General features: G+C 51.9%; 1 protein-coding gene across 1 annotated transcript; it reads right to left on the minus strand.

Annotated features, from left to right (window-relative positions):
- Nucleotides 1-249: 249 nt before the first annotated feature.
- Nucleotides 250-19,945, minus strand: FOXN4 (forkhead box N4). Its single transcript, XM_064481143.1, has 9 exons — nucleotides 19,860-19,945; nucleotides 8,831-8,976; nucleotides 6,859-6,983; nucleotides 6,656-6,769; nucleotides 6,213-6,340; nucleotides 5,495-5,591; nucleotides 3,791-3,998; nucleotides 1,589-1,981; nucleotides 250-509 (listed from the first exon to the last, which is right to left on the minus strand). The coding sequence occupies exons 1-9, from the start codon at nucleotides 19,943-19,945 to the stop codon at nucleotides 250-252; spliced, it is 1,557 nt and encodes a 518-aa protein (XP_064337213.1).
- Nucleotides 19,946-20,558: the final 613 nt, after the last annotated feature.

The raw sequence follows: 20,558 nt of genomic DNA on the forward strand, positions 1-20,558 counted from the left end.
CTGTTCTCAGCATGACCAGCCCTCAGAGGAGTGTCAGGGAGATGGGGGAGGCCAGGATGCTTGTCCACTCTCCTCTGTCCTTCTGACTTGGAGAGCCTCCAGAAGCTTCCCGGGGAGGTGAGGTTCAGCCAGCAGCCTCACCAAACATCCAGAGGCCTGTGGAAGGGTGAGAGGCCTTTCTTCCAGGAGCACCTGGCTTACTGAGCGTCCTTCTGGGGCCCAGGTCCTGGGGCAGGCGAGGCCGTCAGCTCAAAGCAGGGCTATGGGCTTGTTCCCCGGGGTGCCCAGGTACTGAGAGGAGGAGGTGGCGGCTGACGTGGCCATGCTGTCCGGGGTCGAGTACGCGGCGTAGAGACCGGTCACTTGCAGGTCTGGGAAGGACTGGTCGCTGCCTCCGGAGACGGGGGTCAGGCCCGAGGGCCCCAGCTCACAGCCAAGTGGGGAGTCTCCGAAGGCCCCCAGCGTGTCCAGGCTGAAGCCCTCATCCTTCATCTCCTCCCAGAGGTTCCCTTTCAAAGAAAAGAGCATGTGTGTGAGCTGGCTTCATGTCAGACAGACCCGAATTCAAATCTTGTCTTAAGGTAGAGGCAAAGACCAAGTGTGGGCTTAAAGTCATGTGTTTCAGGGCCACGTGGAGGAGCCAGAGTGCCAGCCCTGTCCCTTCCCTCCCCACTGGGTGTCCCCGGGAAAGTCACTTCCGTCTCGGAGCCTCGGGCTCCTGGGAATGAAATCAGGTAATCAGAGACTCCACCTCCTTGAACTAGCGACTTAAACAAGGGGATGTGTGGGAAGCACTTAGCCCCCGTTAAGCAGTATCATCACGGTCAAAGCCAAGGTTTCCTCGGCATGTTTTATTTGCACAATAATCCAGGGGGAGAGGCAGGGTGGTTCAAACATACCTATATCATAACTAACTTACTGACTTGCTCACTAGCTGACCTGCTAACTTGTCCTTTTCCCTCACTAGTCATGGAACTCCTTGAAGGCAGACGATTTCTTGGCCGTTGGCTGGCACATAGTAGGTGCACAGGTGTGGGGGAATGGATGGACCCTGAGCCTTCACTGAAGGCTAACTTCCCTTGTCCATTCATTCATCCATTCATTCATTCCCCGTGTAGTGAGAATGACCACGTGGCAGGCAGTGGGTCAGAGTGTGACCTGGCATGAGGTTGGCCCGTGCCAGTTGAGGCAGTTACTGGTTGAAAGTTTGAGGTCAGAGAGACCTGGGTTGAAATCTTAGCTCTGCCACTTACTAGCTGGGCAGCCTCAGGCCAGTGACTTCTCTTTGTGTCAGTTTCCTCATTGGCAGAATGGGGACAGAAAACGGCAGTGACCTCCCGGGACTGTTGCCAGCTGAGATGGGCTGATGTCTCTGAAGTGCTTGGCACAAGGCCTTGCATACAGTCAGCGCTCATTAAATGCTTGCTGTAATTCGCTATGATTAGGTGGTTGGGAAGTGTTTGTTGAAGGAACGAACTGTGGGGTAAATGCAGGCAGTCCCCCTCTTCCTTGTCCTCCTCGATCTTTCTTGCCCCCCCCCAGTCTACCTGTCCCCCCCTGTTCCCATCAGCCCCTCCTCCGGCCTCACCCTGCAGAGCGAAGTCCATGATGCTGGGGTCCAGGGCGTCCACCTCAGTGTTCATGTCAGTGCTGATGTTGAGGAAGTCCACCGGAGCCCTTCCCATGGCGGGGTTGGGGAGGGGGCTGGGGCTGAGGTCCGGCAGGGCATGCAGGGGTGGGGTCTGGGCCGGGGCAGGAGAGTCTGGGGCAAGATGTGCCTGGGGCTGGACCTGGTGGTGCAGGGGGACCGACTGCAGGGACAGGGTCATCAGTGGCTGGGGTGGGAGCTGGGAGACGGCCAGACAGCTGTGGGCCATGGCCACCGTGGTGGCGTGGGTCAGCACGGGGGCCTCAGGCTCCCCTGGCTTGCCGGGGCGTCGGCAGCTTTCTGGCCGGTCCGAGATCAGCTTGTCCAGCTCCTCTGCAGGCAAATGGGAGAGGTCAGTCAGCAGAAGCCACCCTACAGTTCCTGGCCTGGATTCAAATCCCAGTGTTACTACCTGTGTGATTTTAGCAGCCCTCTTGGACTCTCTGAACCTCAGTGTCTTCATCTCCAAGATGGCACACACACTCTACATAGGGTTGTGGAAATGTAATGAAATCACAAATGATGTAGGGACTTTAAGGAATGAGAGGAGCCTCAGAAGACATTGGCTCCTCTCACTGGGACAGCACCTCAGAGGACAATCCTGTGACCTAGAACTTTACTTAAACCTCATAGCAGCCCTACAAGAGGGAGATAAGACAGAGATTACAGATTCCACCAGCCTGGGACAAAAGTTATTAACACACATGGGGCCCTCGCCACTCCCTGCTACTAAAGAGACATGAAGAAGCATCACTGGATTAGAAATTGGATCCTCCTTCATGCTCTTGGATATAAACAAGACTGAAATTACTCTTAAATTATTTTTGATGGTTGGCTTGTATCTCATGGACTGTAACACAGATTTGAGACTGGACCACTAGGCTCCCAGGATCTATTTGGGTTGCACCCATTTTAGAAACAAGGATACTTAGAATCTAGAAGGTGAAACTGCCTGCCCAGGATCTAAGTATGTGTCAGGATGGGCCCTGGGTCTCAAGTCGAACCCCAGAGCTTTCCATGGGGTGGGCATCATGCTGTACCCCCTCAGTGGAGGGCCTCCCTGGATCCTGTTATGCACCTTCTCTCATTGAATTGTTCCGCAGACCCAAACCTCAAGCACCCAGATAGCCATAGGGCCAGGCCAAATATCCCTAAGGCTGGGTGGGATCAGCCTTCCATGTCTCTCTCTCCATTCATATGTCACTTGTCTGTCCCCTGCTTCACATCTCTTAATTAAAAAAAAAAAAAACAGGTGCAGCATTTTATTCTAATATAAAAGTAGAGGTCATGTGAAGAATATGAACATTATCAGTGGTCTCCATTCACAGTAAAGATTTTAGTTTCTTCTAGTCTGTGTGTGCATGCAAGTATATGTGCAGGTGTGTGTGTATATATTTATAGATTTATACGTGTGTGTATATGTGTATGTATATATATATACACTATACATAGAGATGCGTGTGGATATAAATGCATCTTAAAATGTGATCATGCTGTGTATATAGATGCATAAGCTGCCTTTTTCCACTTACTGTATTGGGATCATTTCTTTATGCTCCAAAAATAGTTTATCTCTAATACTTGCACAGTATAACATTTATATCTATTTAAATAATCCCCTAGGTTGCTTTCAATTTTTTACTATTCAGAATAACTTCATGATGGATAACTTTGTTCATACACCTTTTGCTCAAATCTTTGATGTCTTCTGCATAAACAGCCAGAAGTAGAATAAGTGGACCAAACTAGGGGACCAAGTTTGCAGGGTTTTGATAGATTCCTTTGCCCTGGAGAAGTTTCACCGCTGATGTTCCCACCCATTGTGCAGGATGATGCCTATTTCTCCACATCCTAGCCCACACTGGGTGTTATTGTTTTATTATTTTTGGAATCTGCACCAACATGGCCAGGCTTTCCCATGGTTGTTTCGTTCGGAATTTCTAGGGAAGAAACCAGGATTGTTACTGAGATTCAATAGCTTTTTGTATGTTTCTGACCAGACCCTTCAACTGACTGGGGAGGGGAGGGGAGGGGAGGTGTATTTCACAGTGGGGAAGGGGGACGGTCACCAGGCAAAGCTGGGCGGGGTGTGTGTGTGTGTGTGTGTGTGTGTGTGTGTGTGGCGGGGCGCCTGGGCCTCACCGGGGTTGGCCATGCTCCGGTGGATGGCGGCCAGGTCCTTCCTCTTCCATTTGTACATCTCCTCCTCCATCTTGTCGATGCGGGCCAGGTTCAGGGCCCACAGGCAGCCCTTGCGCGAGGAGCCACCCGTCTTGTTCTCCACCTTCTCAAAGCACTTGTTCAGGGACAGATTGTGCCGCACCGAGTTCTTCCATCCGTCAGGCGCTGTCTATGGGGAGAAATGGGCACATGGGAAGCCCACTGCAGGGATGTCCCTCTAAACCTTCCCCCTCCCCCTCAGCCTCAGGCCTAGAGGGGCAGGGGGAGAACATCAGTGTCCAACGCTCAACCTCGAGCTGGGAAGACAAGAAAGAGCAGTGGGGATTGTGGCACATGGAGGGGGATAGCGAGGAGGGGAGTGCGCCCTGATTAAAGCTCCAGGCAATGGTTACCACACGAGGACCAGGCCCAGGGCTGCCGGATCTCTCACCCTCTCTCCCACTCAGGAAGCAAGCAAATGGCGATACTCGGATACTGGGTAACTGGTCGAGTATATTAAATGCTGATCATTTTTTCCTTGTTGATACAATTTTCTCTATTTTTTGTGAAGTATAGTTGAGTTACAATGTTGTGTTAGTTTCTGGTGTACAGCATAGTGATTCAGTTCATATTTATATATATACACACATATATATACATATATATACACATATATATGTATATATATACTTTTTCAGATTATTTTCCATTATAGTTTATTACAGGATATTGAACATAGTTCTCTGTGCTATACAGTAGGACTTTGTTGTTTATCTATTTTATATAGAGTAGTTTGTATCTGCTAATTCTGAACTCCTAATTTATCTCTCCCCCCTCCCTTTCGCCTTTGGTAACTAGATATATTTTTTATGTCTGTGAGTCTGTTGCTGTTTTGCAAATAAGTTCATTTGTATCATTTTTTAGATTCCACATAAAAGTGGTATTGTATGATATTTGTCTTCCTCTGTCTGACTTCACTCAGTATAATAATCTCTAGGTCCATCTGCGTTGCTGCAGATATAAAAGCCAATCATTTTTGAATGCTCAGACTTTGTTGTTAGGTAACCAGACACTGCTGCGCATCTCATGCCCTATTCATTTCATTCTGTCTCTCTCAGACACACACACACACACACACACACACACACACACCACTGTGCTGCAATATATCTGCTAAGGACACTGTCCAGGCCAGGGATCCCCCCCACAGCTTGGTACTCTCTGATCACTGTCGCCTTTTTCCTCTTTGATGCCAACAAGGATAACATTACTAATGGCCAACCAGGTGCCAGGAGCTGCCAGCGCCTTTACATGTGGATCCTCACTAACCTTGCCAGCTGGCTGGGCATTCTCCCCATCTTACAGAGAGGGAAACTGAGGCTCAGAGCGGTGAAGGTTCTTGCCAGGTCTGTTTTGCATCATTATATTTTACTGAGTCTGTGCTGAATAACTAGGTTGGCCCCCTGAGATACTTGGTGAACTCCTCTTCACCCGTCAGAGCCCAGCTCAAATGTCCCCTTTGTTTCTGGATTTCTTGGCCCAGGTCTGTGTGAGTGCGCATTGCAGGTGTCTATGGAGGACTGAAAGGGTGGCCCAGTTTGGCCCAGGGCCAGCCCTGGGTTCTGGCAGTGCCAGGGAGAGTTCGGGGCAGCTCCAGCACCCCTACCCTGGCTGGGACCCCCTCACCTTGAAGTAGGGGAAGTGCTCCTTCATGAAGCTGTAGATCTCACTCACGGGCAGGCTGCCTGTCTTGCTGTTCTTTAGGGCCATGGCGATCAGACAGCTGGAGGCAAAAGGCGGGGTGGGGCAGGCCAGGTGTGAGGTCAGCCTGTGACCTCAGGCTGACAGCCCAAGGTCCCCTCTGCCGGGAATTCTGCCCTGCTGAACCCCATCGGTACTAGCCCCTACATACTCATAGTATTAGCCCTCGATACCTTTTCCTGTCCTCCGTCTTTCCCACCCTCTGCCCTTCTCCTCAATCCTGAGTGCAGCCATAGGTACTGATTTGAGAAACCTTGTCTTTTCCTCTTTTAATCTTTCCCAGCATCAGTGTCTGTGGGCCTTAAGATTTTAACTAGATTGCTTACCCGCCTCCCCTTATGAAGTGCAAATACTATTATTTTGATGACTTTTTACATCAAAGGGAACTGAAGCTCAGAGAGGCCAAGCCACTTCCCCAAGGCCACACAGCGTGTGAATGACAGAGTGGAGTGCCAGGCTCAGTGTCTGGAGTGGGCTCTCAACCCTGGGTGTTGATAGACCACATGATGGTTTTTCTTAAAAATGGGTCCCTCTGGGGGTTCCCCACTCCCCAAAAGCCTGGGCCACCACACCCAGCTGTCTGAGGTGCCCTCACACCTCTCCTCCCCCAGCCCCCCACAGTCCTGGCCCCCCTGGACCTCACCTGTATGAATAGATGGGCTTGGGGTAGTGTTTGGGGTGCAGTTCCTGAGATGAATGAACAGCCATGCGGGGCTGGGGGTAGGGAGGCCGTGCACCAAACGGGGAGCCGTACAGGCCCACGGGAGCGCACTTCTCATAGGCAGGGACGGGGAGGGTGGCAGAAGAGATAGAGATAGTGAGAGAGAGCAGAAGTCACTCACAGTGACCGTACCCCCACCCAGTCTCGAAAAGCGAGATGCAGGGTTTACACCCCAGCAGACAACCTTGTCTCTGCCCACTGCAGGGTTCTGGGCGGAAGCGAAGGAACAACCCCATGACATGGGCCTACTGGAGAATGTTATTCCCGTGTTCCGGGTGGGTAAACTGAGACTCAGAGTGGTCCCTGGCCAGCCCAAACCAGGAGGGTTTGCCTTTGATTCCAGGGCCCCTCCAAGCCCCCAGTACCTGCTGGACACCCGGGTGTAGCGGGAACGGTGATTGGGAGGTGGGAGAGTATAGCTGTGGCGGGTCCTGCAGGCTGGATGAGGGCTGGCCCCCCACAGGGAACTGGTTCATCTGCTGGGTCCGGGAGAGGAGACAGAGGGTTGGGGGAGACCCCAGCCCTGGAGGACACCCCCCTCACTCCCTGACCCCTGTGTGGCACTTACACTGGCTCCATGGTTGGCCATGGGACCCAGACCCAGCACACCTTGGGGAGCCATGCCCGCTGGGCTGTGGAGCAGGGGACCTGGGGCAGCTCCCATATGCAGGTCAGCTGTCCTGGCCAAGGCACCTGCAAGAGGGAAACATAGAGATGCCTGGGCTGGGGAATGGTGTCTGTGGGCAGGGACAGCCCAGTCCCTGGGCATCCCCAGAGAATGGAGCCACCCCCCACCCTTGGGATCAGGCACATAGTAGGTGCATGGCAAATCACTTCTCTAGGTATACTGGTATAGAGTGGGTTCCTACCAGCTGCGGGTTCCTACCTGCCCCTCTGCCAAGGATTAGCTCAGGAATATCATACGTACCTCTTTCTTCTGTGCTGGACCTGGGATAGACATTGCTGATCTATCACAGATTCTCCTTACACCAGCCTGATTTTAGGCAGCCACCACCAATCAAAGAAAGCTGATGTACAAGACAATCCTGCCCTGACCTTCAGCTCTCCTCTGAGTTCTGGCTGCCACCTGGGCTCATCCTTTGTGCCTTGAAGGGTCTGTCTGCCTCGTCCTCTGTCTCTGACCAGATCCTCAGCTCCCCGAGAGCCAGGACCACATTTTATATGACTCAGTGCTCCCAACCCCTGGCAGAGTGACAGGTACACAGGAGGTGTGCAGTGATGCAGTGAAGGAAGGGGCTTCCTTATTTCAGTTACCATCTATTGAACACCTACTGTGTGCAAGGTACTTTCTGCATGGTGTCCTCATAACACCCCATCAGGGGAGTTCTGTTCTCTCTTCGTTGCAGATAAGGAAACAGATCAGAGGGGAAGGCACTCACCCAAGGTCACAAGCTTGGGGTCTAGAACCTTGGGGTTCTAGATCAGAAATGGACAGACTACTGGCCACCAGGCCAAATCAGCCCACAGCATGTTTTTGTCAATAAAGTTTTATTGACACACAGCTACATCCAGTCATTTACAGATTGTTTGTCTGTGGCTGGTTTTGTCCTGCAGGGGCAAGCTGAATCGTTTCAGCAGAGACCACACGGCCTCCCAGGCCTAAAATACTGACCAGCCCTTTACAGAAAAAGTTTGCTGACCCCTGCTACTGATGTTTAAGGTGAGAAAAAGTTGTCCAGTGAAAGAAATACTCCTAGACATTAATTTTTCAACTACTGGTACTTTTTAGAAATTCAAGTGTAGTTGATTTACAATGTTGCGTTGGTTTCTGGTGTACAGCATAGTGATTCAATTATACATATATATATATTCTTTTTCATATTCTTTTTCATTATAGGCCATTACAAGGTATTGAATACAGTTCCCTGTGCTCTACCGTAGGGCCCTGTTGTTTTCAACAATTGGTGCTTTTAAGGTACTGCGGTGTTTGTTTCTGGTGATAGGTTTTCTTCAACACTTTCCATGTCCCTAAACGTTTAGTCCTCTTGCTATGACTGCAACTAACTGCCGTTTATTGAGCACCTACTGTGTGCCGGGCCCTGCGCCCAGCACTTTCTTTGAAGAAGTCAAAGTATATCTGTGAAGAGTCAGAGAGCAAATCTTTGAGGCTTTGCCAGCCACATGATCTCTGTCTTCTTTGCTTTTTCATAGCTCTTGAAAAATGTAAAAGCATTCCTAACACAAAGGCTGGACAAAAACAGGCCAGCGGCTGCACATGGTTCTGGGGACTGTAGTTTGCCGACTGCTCTAGGGGTTCGGGGTGTCCCAGGGAAGGGGGAGGGTCTGTCTTTTTTGTTCACTGACACCTGAGCGCACATTGGGCCTGACACACAGCAGTGAGCAAATGAATGAACACATCCCTCTGAGGAAGGCAGGAGTCCCATTTTACAGAAGGAGAAACAGGCCCAGAGATGGAGAGGGAGTAACCTGGCCAGGGCCACACAGCAGTGGTTGTCAGTGCTGGGTGTCACCCTTCCCCAGCACCACCCTCACGCCACCCGCCTTGCCTCTGAGCCTACCTGGGTGCGTGTGCGGTGCACTGGGGCCTCCCAGGTCCACGCGGCCGCTCGCCATCTGCTGCAGTCGTGGCACGTCCACGGCCGTGAGCCATGACAGTGACTGCAGGTCCCCAGGAAGGTCGTCATCGCCGGTGGAGGCCAGGAGTCTGCAGGGAGGAGCAGGAGCTTGGGTGGGGCGGGGAGCTCGGGCCAGCCCCTGTGGGGGGCTCCCCTACCTCTGGAATCACCCCCTTGGTCTCTCCCCTCCCCAAGCCATTCTAATCTTCCAAGCTGCCCATCCCCAGGGATTTCCCTTGAGCAGCCAGCTCGCCCATCCTCAAATCTTCCCTTCATTTATTCACTTAACATATTGTACTTGGTTCCCATCCCCCAATACTCAACACTAAGGTTTGTTGAGCACTTACTATGTGCCAGCACTGTATCAATTCCTTCACGGGTATTAACTCATTGAACACACCCAGTCACCTGAGGGGGCAGGTGCTATTATTCCCATTTCACTGATGGGGAAACTGAGGCTCAGAGTCACTCACCCAAGGAACAGGAAGTGGTGGGGCTGGAAGCCGGGCCATGTGGCCCGATGCCTGAACTCTTCACCGTGATCCCAGGCAGACCCTAGAGGGTCCAGTTAGGATCCACGTTCACCACCCCTCAACCCATTCATTAGCGAAAACATCGCTTTCTATGGAAAGACAAAGTGCCCATCAAGGATTCCAGGCAGGTACCCCAATTTGGGGTAACTGTGGCACCCCAGCACCCTTGAAGTCATGCTCACCACACGCCCAGCAGCATCTCGTCCACGTTGTAAGGTGGCAGCAGAACTGTCAGGAGCCCACGCCAGGCCCATCACGCCTGCCACCCGGGGCCAGATGAGGCCCTGCTGGCCACACACTTTCTGGTCTGATGCCCAGAGGCCCACTGTCCGAATTTTAAACTCCAAGTTTCAGAAATAGGCATCCTGGGTCCAAGTAGAGCCGGGGTGAGAGATGCAGCCTGTGGCTTTTCTCCCGCACGTGACAGTGGACCCTGTGGGGGCATCCGCCTCTACCCCCTCCTGCCACCTGCATGGCTGCCCCAGCCGGTGTTCCCTCTCCTCCTCTTCCTCCGTCTCTCTTCCCCTCTCCTTCCCATCTCGCCCGCTCTCTTTCCCTGTGTTTTAGGGCCACAATTAGCGTTGCCATGGCTCCCGCTGCTGGGTTGTCGCAGGGCCTGGGCCCTCAGCCCACCAAGCTGGCATCAGGTGACGGCCTGGCTGCCCCAGCGATTGGCTGCCTCGTAGGAAAACAGGGCCTGGAGATGATTTGAAAACCCAGCCGGCCCGTGTTGGTGGCAGCAGTTGGCCTGGCTGCTGTCCCCTGGTGGCCCATTGTGTGACAAACGACTGTTGCCCCCGTGGCACGTGGTTCCTATTGTCCTGGGGTCTCCATGCAATTGTTTTTACAGCCCCCCCCCCCCAGCTGCCGCCCATTCGACCCGCTCATAACTCATCTGGACGAGTGACAGCCACGGGCCAGGCCTGGTGGATGCCATCTGTCCCCTCGGGCCCAGGGAGACCATGGGGTGAGGCTGAGGGGCAGGGCCTGGTGTGCTGCCTGCCGTCGGGGAGCCTGGCCGGCCCCACCCAGCCCTCCTCATCCCACAGCCCGCCGACCTCCCAGCATCTGGTGATGCGAGCCCCACTCCTGCCCAGTAAACTGCTGTAGCTCCACACTGCCCTTGCTGCTCTGCCTGACACTGAGGCCACAGGGAGGAGTGAGGATGAGGCCCTACTGGCAAGTTTCTTAAGGTGAGGGCCCCACCAGCGCCCCCGAATCGTAGGAAGAGGGGCTTGTCAATCCTCAGTCTCTCTGGTGGTGGGAGAATCTGAAAGGCAGTACACCCACTGGTTCAGAGCGTGGGCTCTTTAGGGGGAGGGTGTAGCTCAGTAGTAGAGCATGTGCTTAGCATGCACAAGGTCCTGGGTTCAATCCCCAGTACCTCCATTAAAAATTTTTTTTCATAAATAAGTAAACCTAATTACCTCCCTCCCCTAAACAAACAAGCAGACAAACAAAACAAAACAAAAAAACAAAAGCGCGTGGGCTCTGGTTCTAATCCTGATTTTCACTTCCCTGTGTGTCCTTGGGCTACTGACTTAACCTCTCTGGGCCTCAGTTTTTGATCTGTACAATGGGGATAAATAAGAGTTCCTATCCCATAGGATATTGTGAGGATTAAATGTATTATTGCGTATCAAGCCTTGGAACCATTTCTGACTTCGCTATCGTTAATGTTAATATTAATGATAGTATTAGTCAGGTTCTCAGGGGACCAGAAGTACACTGAAGCTCTGGGCTCTGACATCAGATGTGCTTCCAAACCTCCCTGAGCCTGTCTCCGCATCTGCCGAGTGGGGTAACAGTGGCAGAGGCAAAGCACTCATAAGAGGCTCTTAGTGAACGTCCATCCTCCCCCTCTGCCCCTTCTCTCTCTGACGTGGCACCCAGGGCTCCCTAACCTCCCCCAGACACGTCTTCAACCCACACACTCATATATCCATCATCTCTTTGTCCCCACCAGCAGGGATGGATGCTCAGAGCCACTGAGTCAGGCTTTCAGGGGATGAAAGCAGTTAACCCAGGCTCCCCTCGGCCCAGTGCTGGGGAGCCATGGCCCCCGCCCCACCCTTCAGCCAGCTCAGGTGACCATGCTTTGACATGGGCATAGCCCATGCCGGGCCCTGGGGTTGTTCCCACCTCCTCCAGCACACCTCTATCGTGCCTTCCTCTGCACCTGCGTACCTTGCATTCTTTCACAAAGGATGCCTTTCTTTCTCCTTCTCTGGATCTGTCAGCATCCCCCCACCTGCACCCCCATTTCTCTGAGGCCCAGGGAGCACCCTAGTGGGCCACCAGCCTCCACCTTCTCCTGGACTTGGCTGATGTCCCCAGAGAGGTCAGGGGCTTCACCCCCAGGTCTGGTGGGGAGGAGGCTAGGACAGGGTCTGAGTCCACTGCTGGTTGCAGGCGGCCTCAGGAGAGCCTGATGCTGAAGCAGGAACCTCACACCCACCCTCTGAGGGACGAGCGGTACTCCCAGGGCCCATCAAAATGGGCCAGGCATACAGTGGGTGCTCAATAAATACTCATGGATTGGACAAGTGAGCAAACAGATCTGGCTATCCAGATGCCCCACCCCCACTGCCCTGGCACCTAGGTAGGAGGTGAAAGGCCCAGCTTAATTTTATTTAATTTTTTAGTTAAATAAAATTGAATTTCATTACAGCCTGTGGACACAGTTTGGGGTGAGTGAGTCCCTGGGGTGCACCCCGCCCTGAACTGAAGTGGGTAACATGACTGATCTTGTGGCATCCTCGCAAGAGCCTGATCAGGTAGGGATGTTACCATTACTGCCATCCCATTTGGCAGATGGGGACACTGAGGCCAGGGAGAAACAGGCCCATCTAGACTGGGTTGATTTCAGCCCCACCATCCTCTCTCCCTGCCTTGCAGGGAATGGTTGAAGAACTCTGTTCTGTGAGTTCTAGAAAATCCTGACACTGTGCTGGCCAATAGGAAGCCACATGTGGCTACTGAAATTTAAATTCAGTAAAATTATAGATTCAGTTTCATCATGCCAGACACATTTCAAGTGCTCGGCGGCCACATGTGACCAGTGGCTGCAGTACTGGATGGCACAGATGGGGAACACTTCCAACATCATGGAACATTCTATGAGGTGGCAGTGTTCTGGAACATTCTTTAATCTTGATGGACAAATCTGCAGTGTTTTTACCTTGCCTTTTTTTTTTTTATAGTGCACTCAGGTTTTATTAACATGCTTGGTCTGAGTAACTCATCTCCATTTCCTGATGGCCAAGTAGGACACTGACAAGGCCCCTAAGGCAGCTCCAGACATTATGGCTCCGGGGAGGCCGGCCACCCACAGAGCCTGGGCGTCTGCAGGAGACCTTGAGCACTTCCTGAGCTTTTCTGAAGAGTCCCAAGTAGCTTGGAGTAGAATCATGAGACCCTTGCTAGAAACAAGGCAAGGTAAAAACAACTGGGTGTTTGATTTGGATTTGGACATTTTAGGGGCTGATTTCATGGAAGGTTAAGTTTTATTAGATTTTGTTATAAAAGAGTCGTCCACCCCACCCCGCACCAGCGAGGAAGTTGGGGGGAAGGGCTCTGTAAAAATGGGAGCCACATACTAAGGCATCTCATGAGGTAGTGAGCTCTCTGTCCTGGGAGCATTCAAGTGGGAGCCAAGGGAAGACCTGTCTGGCCCCTGTTGGATGAAAGATGAGCTTAAGCAACCTCCAAGATCCCTTTGGATACAAAGACCCTGTAACTCCTGGGAGCTGTCTGCAGTTAAACACCCGGTTGCATTTCCAAAGTTCTATCATCTTGGACAAGCCCCTTCCCTCTTCAGGCCTCAGTTTCCCCATCTATAAAGCAGTCGTGGGAGAGGAGAAGTTCGCTCAGGGCCCTCCTGGCCCGAGGGCTCTAGGAAGGCAGAGTAGCACTCTGGGGAGGAGCAGGTGTGAGCCCCAAGGCAGGCGGGCCTGGGCCTGAACTCTTCCTGGCTGTGTGACTGTCTGCTGCCCTGGGCCTCAGTTTCCCCATGTATAAAATGGGAATAATAATAGCACCTACCCGTGGGGGGCTGAGGAGAATGTAAGAGTTCACTTAAGCATGAGGTCAAATGAAGCACCTAGTTTTCTGCTGAAAAAACAGGTTCAACTATTAGTTCCCTTTAGGAGCCCTGAGGAGGCATCCGTCTCAAACCAGGTGGGGGATTTGTCACCAGCAGGGGGTCCTCATTAGTCAATGGAGAGCTTTGGGGGCAAAACGAAAAGAAAAAGACCTAGGGAGCATGCCAGGGTCTTCTGAATAAAAGAGTTCACCCACTACTCCCCACCCACACAGGAAGGACTTCTTTCCACAGCTCTGTTACATCCATCTTTTCCATGTTAAAAAACACATGCACACCCCTATGGGGCATCATCGCCCCCTTTCACAGGTAGGAAAGGTGAGGCCAAGCCAGGTGAATTCGCCTCAGCAGCCTCCCAGCAGCGGCCCCAGGTACCTGCCCCAGCACCTCCCCTGGGCCCAATTTCCCCACCTGGAATGCAAGGGGGTTGAGCCCATCCCAGTGTCTGGCGGGGGGGCACTAAGACACACAACCCCTAGGGCCACCCGGGGTTGGGGACTTCAGAGGTGGGCAGCCGACCTCTGCCGGGAAGTGGGATGCTGAAGGGTCCGGTCCCATTTGGAAGGGGTCGCAGCACGGAGTGTCTGAGAGGGGGCAGACCTTGCTCGGGAGTGAGTGGTACCATGGGGCCATCAGTATCAGGATAACTCTCTGTCATCAGTGCAGTAATGTTGTCACCGGTTTTCAAGTGCCTACTATGTGCTCATCACTTGACCTGTGTTCCCTGTGTGCCCTTGTGAGTTTTGCTCTGAAGGCGCTGGGCTTATCAGAAGGCACGGGTCCTCCCATCCCAGATGGAAAAAGCCTGTGCCCAGGGCTCACGCGTCCCTCTTTTTGTAGCATTTCTGTGTAGTTGGTTACAAGTGTAAGCTCTGGGGTCTGCCACACCCGGCTTTGAATCCTAGCCAGCCACTTAGAAGCTGTGAGATTTGTCTACCATCACCTGCCTCTCTGAGCCTCAGTCTGCTCATGTGTACAAAGGGGGTGCTAACCCCTGTATCCATCTCATAGGGTGTTGTAAGGACTGAAGGAGATAGTTTGGTTGGTGGGGGGGGGCACCTGGGACATCACTGCATCGCATGGTAGGGCTCATATTCATGTGAACATCCTCCAGGGAGTATGGGTTCAGCATGAAGAGGGCTCCGTGGAGAGGGTCACCCACAGAGTATCCAACACTCAGTAAGCATCTGCTTCATTCCACAAATACTTCCTGAACTCCCACCTGCCACGCCCTGTTCTGGCCGGCAGACAAAACTCCTTCTGTCCAAGGAGAGAACTTTCTAATTGACCTAGGGATGCACAGGAGGGGAGGTCTGCCTCATGACATGCCCACCTTCCTGCCAGCCCTCTTAGGTCTGGACCTCCCTTGTCTCCTGACAGCCTGTGGGGTGGCTACTTAACAGACCCATTTCACAGATGGGATGGTTGAGGCCCAGAGAGGGGAAGGGATACCCCTCAGCCTCTCAGCGCATGGTGACAGGGCCACTGGTTGGGGGACCCTGCGGTAGCCCCAGGCAAAGCAAGATACCACTGGATTCCATGATTACCATTCTGCACCAGCCAGGGGACCAGGCTGAAAATATCAGTTAACAGTAGCCGGTGGGGAGGGTATAGCTCAAGTGGCAGAGCACATGCTTAGCATGCACGAGGTCATGGGCTTGATCCTCAGTACTTCCTCCAAACACAAATAAATAAATAAACCTAATTACCTCCCCACTCCAAAATATTAAAAAAAAAAAATAGCCTTAATTGATCAGCTGTGCTGCTGGGGGGATGGAAGATGAGCCAGGAGAGCGGATCGCTGGGCGGGTAAGCCTGGGGAGACCTGGATTCCAGTCCTGGCTCCACTCTTATTGCAGGTCTCTGTGCAGGTGACTGAATGCCTTTGAACCTGTTTTCTCATGTGTGGAACAGAGGTGATCACAGGGTCTGCCTCTGGGTTCAGGGCACGTAAACCACTAGAGGGCATGGTTCAGTGTTTAGTTTGAGTGCTAGGCAGGTGTTTGTGGAATGAATGGATTTCAGACCCAGCAGTCAGAGTCACCTTTCAAAAGGGACATCAGAGCCTGTCAGTGTCCTTAAAACCCATCCGAGTTGTAAGAGTTTAGCTCCCTGCCACAAACTGGCCCTTGGCTATCTCCTTCCCCATCCCCTCTGCTCTGGTAAACCTGGCTGTCTTTCAGTTCCTCAGACATTCTATGTTCTCTTTACACATGCTGTTCCTTCTGCCTAGGATGTTGTTCCATGCACTTATTCATGGCTGGCTCTTTCTCATGCTTCTGGTCTCAGCCAAAAAGTTCCCTCCTTGGAGAGGCTCTCCTTGGCCACCCCCACCCCTGGTGGTCCTTCCTTTGGTTCCTTCTGGAGAACATTTTGACAGTTTGCAATGAGGTATTCGTGTATACCTTTCCAATCTTTCTGTTCTAGGAGCACAAGGGCAGGGAAGCCCTCTATTCTGTTCAGCAGCTGGCACAGGGCCTGGCACCCTGTGGGCATTTAATACATACCTGCTGGGGTAGGAAAGGGAATAAGGATCCTCCTCGACTCCAGCCCAGTTCAGCTCCAACCCATCTTGCATCCCCCAATCTCTATCCATTTCCTGCCCAGCCTCCCCCAGACACCGCCTCCCCCAGGAAGCCCTCCTAGACCAGTCCAGCATTTCCCAGTCTTTCCATCCCCTGGAATGACATGGCAAAAACTCCCAAGATCACTCATTAATTTTCCTTGGATGTCTCTGCTCTTATTTCCCCCTGCCGTCTAAGTCCAGAGCCCACATTTAACCCTTTATTTCCTGTCTTGGTGTGTGTGTGGGGGGGTTGCTTAGAGTTGATACAGCAGTTGTGCCATGGAAGGAACATCTATTTTGGGTTCAAATTCTATCTTAAGCCCTTTGGAGCTGTGTGACCTTGAATAAGTCGCATCTCTGTGCCTCAGTTTTCCCATCTGTAAAATGGAATAATAATAATAATATTATTATTATTATTATTATTATTCCCACCACAGAGGGCAGCGGTGAAGATGAGATCAGATAACCTGTAAGACAGGGCCCAGCACCCAGCAGGTATTGAAACCTCGTTTCTTTCTTCTCTCCTCTGGCTTTTCATGGTCACTAGGAGGGCTTTGCCCAGAAAATATTGTCACAGCAGGGAGTGGTGTCAGATCACCATCCCAGTGGTGCAGAGGCACATCCATCGTGATTATAACCAGGAGGTTTTACCTGCCGTCTCCAGATGGGGTTAGTAAAAACTTGTTATATCATCACAAACTGTTTTAGTTTCTGGTCCAACCTTTACACAAAAGGGATTAAGCATTTCACGGAGCTGTTTATTTAGCGAACATATCTTTTGTAACTGTTTACAGGAAAAAGCAAATCAAATGCCATTTTAGCAAGCTCAGAAATCCCCAGATGAGCCAAGAGTGAGTGTAACGTGAAATGATTTGATTAGGAATTTGGAAGAGAATCTTTCCTTCCTAGAACTTGGCTTGGGACTTGGTGTGCGTGCTCGTGCTCTGTGCATGTTTCTGGAGGTGGAGACACAAGATCCCAGAGGACGGCTGCACCCCAGAAAGGCTGCCTCTCATTCCTTGCCCATCAGTAGCCTGAGGACCTGTTCTGGCCACCCTGAACACCCTAAAGGGTTGTAAAGATGTTGAGGTGGTCATTGCCCCTGCCAGATGAAGCCCCCCACCAGCAAGGAGGTTATAATGGGTAGAGCCACTCTGAAATGGGAGTTAAACCATTCCTATACTCTGTGCACTCAGAAGCTTAAGAGAAAAGGCAGGTGATCTGCCTCCCCTGGTCCACAGGACAGGATTTTGTCATCACTGGAGTGTGAAGCTTCCCTGAGTTTCTGTGGACGTGCTATTTCTCAAGTGACATTTGTCTATCCATCCATCCAATGAGTATTTATTAAGTATTTACCGTGTGCCCGGCACTGTGGCTCACTGATGAGAAAACCACTGTCCAGAGAGGGAAAGGATTTTGCCCAAAGTCACCTCCTCTTTTAGAGGAGGAGCTGCAGGTTTCAGGAGTGAACACTTGGCATGAGGATCTGTAAGGATAACCAACGAGCTGCATGGCCCGGGGGAGCCTCAGTTTTCCAATCTGTAAAAGGAGACTGTTGGATCCAACCTCCAGATAAGGAGTTAGCAGGTGCCTGGCACACAGTATGTGCTTAATAACTCTTATGATTTCCCAGCACCTTGAAGAGTGGATTCCCTCCTAGTTCTGAGCCAAGGGAAAACCGACTAACCCATGCTGAGCAGGAGCTGTTAGCCGTTGCCCAGGTCAGGGCTGCCCCCATCCCCCGGCCCCCAGCGGGCTGGGATGCTGCTGCCAATTTGCTGTTGAGGCCCGGCCACTGACTCCCGACAGCTCCCTGGGGACAGGGCTGCCGCCTCCAGCTGCTGCCCGTCCAGCCCCCGCCCACCCCGCACACAGCCATTGAAAGTTAACGGCCAAACTCAGCCCCTGGGGATGGAGGCACAGGCGGCTGCGTGAAGCGCTGCATGGGGGCTGGAACCAGGCTGCACCAGCGGCCTGAGTGGTCCTCGGAGCCATTCTCTGGAGATGTGGGAGGGGGAATGAGAAGCCCATAAACTCCTCCTAGGCTATTATTTGGAGGAAAAAACAGGAGTGGTCGGAAGGGGTGGGGGTGTCGCTGCATAATCATCATCATAAAAGCTTCCTTCCATGGGAAAGCCCTCTTCCCCAGGACTGACAGTCACCTCCCACTGACCTGTGAATTGGGCTCTCTCGTTGCTCCGTTTCTCAGGTGAAGAAACTGAGGCACAGAGAGGGGCAGTGACTTGTCCAGGGTCACACAGCCGTGAGGTGGTGGAGCAACTTACTCCGTTCCAGTGCCTGTGACCTTCGCCAGTAAGACACAGGGGTGGTGGCCATGGTACCCTCTGGTTGGGACAGCCTAGAGTTCAAGTCCCCACTGTACCCATAACTAGCTGCATCATCTTGTTAAAGTCATTTAATCTGGCTGAGCCTTGATTTCCTCATCTGCCAAATGGGCACAAAGGTGCTACTCTCATGGGTGGTTGCAGCACAGGGCAGGCAGGTACTAAAGGGTTAAGAAACCACCAGCTATCATTATCATTATTATTATTATTATTGCTGTTATTTTGTTATTCTGCCTTCTGTTTATGCTGTTTAACACAAGAAAACAGTCCTGAATCCATGTGAATAGGAAAGGCTGGACCCCTAGGATCTGCCCGGAGTTGAAACTGTTATTGAATCTTTATAACAACTCTATGCAGTGGGCACTATTTCTTTCCCCATTTTATGGATGAGGAAACTGAGGCTCAGAGAGGTCCACACAACCAGAGAAGCTGGGGTTCTAACTGACTCCAGAGCCAAGCTCCTAACCCTTTTGCTACTGTCACTACACCTGCTGTGATGTAATCCTTTCCAGCAGAGAAAGGAAAACCAGAGGTCTTTGGTTGTGCGATCTTGGGAAAACCTTTTCACTTTTCTGAGCCTCAGTTTCCTCACCTGTACGATGGGGGCTCATCAGAGCAGCCTCCCAAGCTGGCCATCCAGTCAGTGCCCACAACTGTGTGCCTGGCCCACATCTAGGGTTCCAGCCCTGTCCACAGCTATCTCTCAGCAAATATTTGTTTGAATTTGTGACCTCATCTGGGTCTCAGAAGGCAGCCTCCAGGCCCACCACCTCCCTCTAATTGGAGGCTGTGGTCTTTCCCAAAGGCATGGCTGGTGAGTCGCAGTAGCCCCAGGAGGCCAGACAGCCCCTGGGTAAACAGGGCTGATCTGAGGTGACAGCCGGCTCTTCCCAGGCCAGCCCCTGTCCTGTCCCCACTCCATAATCTGGGCTGTGCCCCCTCAACCCATGGACACGGTGCTTGCCTTGGGGGTGGGGCACTGGGAATCAGATCAGGCCTTCCCTGGCTCAAGAGAGAGAGGCCCCTGGGATACTTCTGTTTCTCCTCCTGCGTCTCTTTGCTGTGTGACCTTGGACAAGCCCTTTCTCCTTTCTTGGGGGGCATTTTCTGGAGTGCTTTTAAGACCACTGGAAGAGAAGGAATATCTGCTACTGTCATCTTAACGTCCACCCGGATGCCCAGTCTCTCACCCAGGGAAGGGGCTTCTCTTGGAGGAGAAGAAAGAGTGCAGGCTTTCAGTGGCCCCACTGCCCAGGCCACAAGCCATACACTCTCTGAGAGACCACCTTTGAAATCGAGACCTCCTGCAAAGTCACAGGATTTAATATAACCATAGTTCTTGGGCAGTTTCAGGAACCATAAACAGCACAGAAACACTTTAAACACTTAAAATATGTATGTCGTTCGTTAGTGTTGAAGCCCTCACCTGTATTCTTGTGCAGAGGGGTGGTGATTTTGCGCTGAGTTTCGAATAATTCCTGACATCGTAGATGAAATGTCACTTTCTATCATCTCCTTGGGGAAAAGACAAGCAGAAAATAGAGCTCCCATCAGCAATGATGTGGACAGGGCAGAAAACCCATAGTTTTCCCACAACTCAGAAGGACAGAACTCAACAGAACATTAAAAAAAAAAAAAGGGGGGGGGTACTGGGGGAGAAAGTACTAGAGAATTCCTGGGCGTCACAGGTCACTTTCCCAGGCAATTCTACGGGTTTTAGAAGCAAATGAAGAGAACGGAATGAAATTCCAGGTTCTTTCGAATTAATGGGGGAAGGGCAGAGGGGCAGAGGAGGGCTCTAGATTCCAAATGTCAAGTCTTGGAAAATGTTGATTTGCAAAATAAGAATCAGAAAAACCTGATTCCCTTCCAAGTCTAGTATTTTTCATCCGCAGCTCTCTTATGGCTATTTTGGAGATGGAAAAGGACAGCTTCATGTGTCAGGTACGTTTCTCTGGGGGATCCAAATTCCCCTTGCAAAGGGAATAGTTCCCCGCAGGGATCCCGCCCTGGAAATGCCTTCAGAAATGCCACATGCCCTTGCTGGAAAACCATCCCCACTACTCCACCTCACACCCCCATTCCTGCTACACACAAACGGCCTTTAAAAGAAATCTTCCCTAAG

The sequence above is a fragment of the Camelus dromedarius genome, chromosome 31 (genome assembly GCF_036321535.1).
Source record: "Camelus dromedarius isolate mCamDro1 chromosome 31, mCamDro1.pat, whole genome shotgun sequence".
Classification (NCBI taxonomy): domain Eukaryota; kingdom Metazoa; phylum Chordata; class Mammalia; order Artiodactyla; family Camelidae; genus Camelus; species Camelus dromedarius.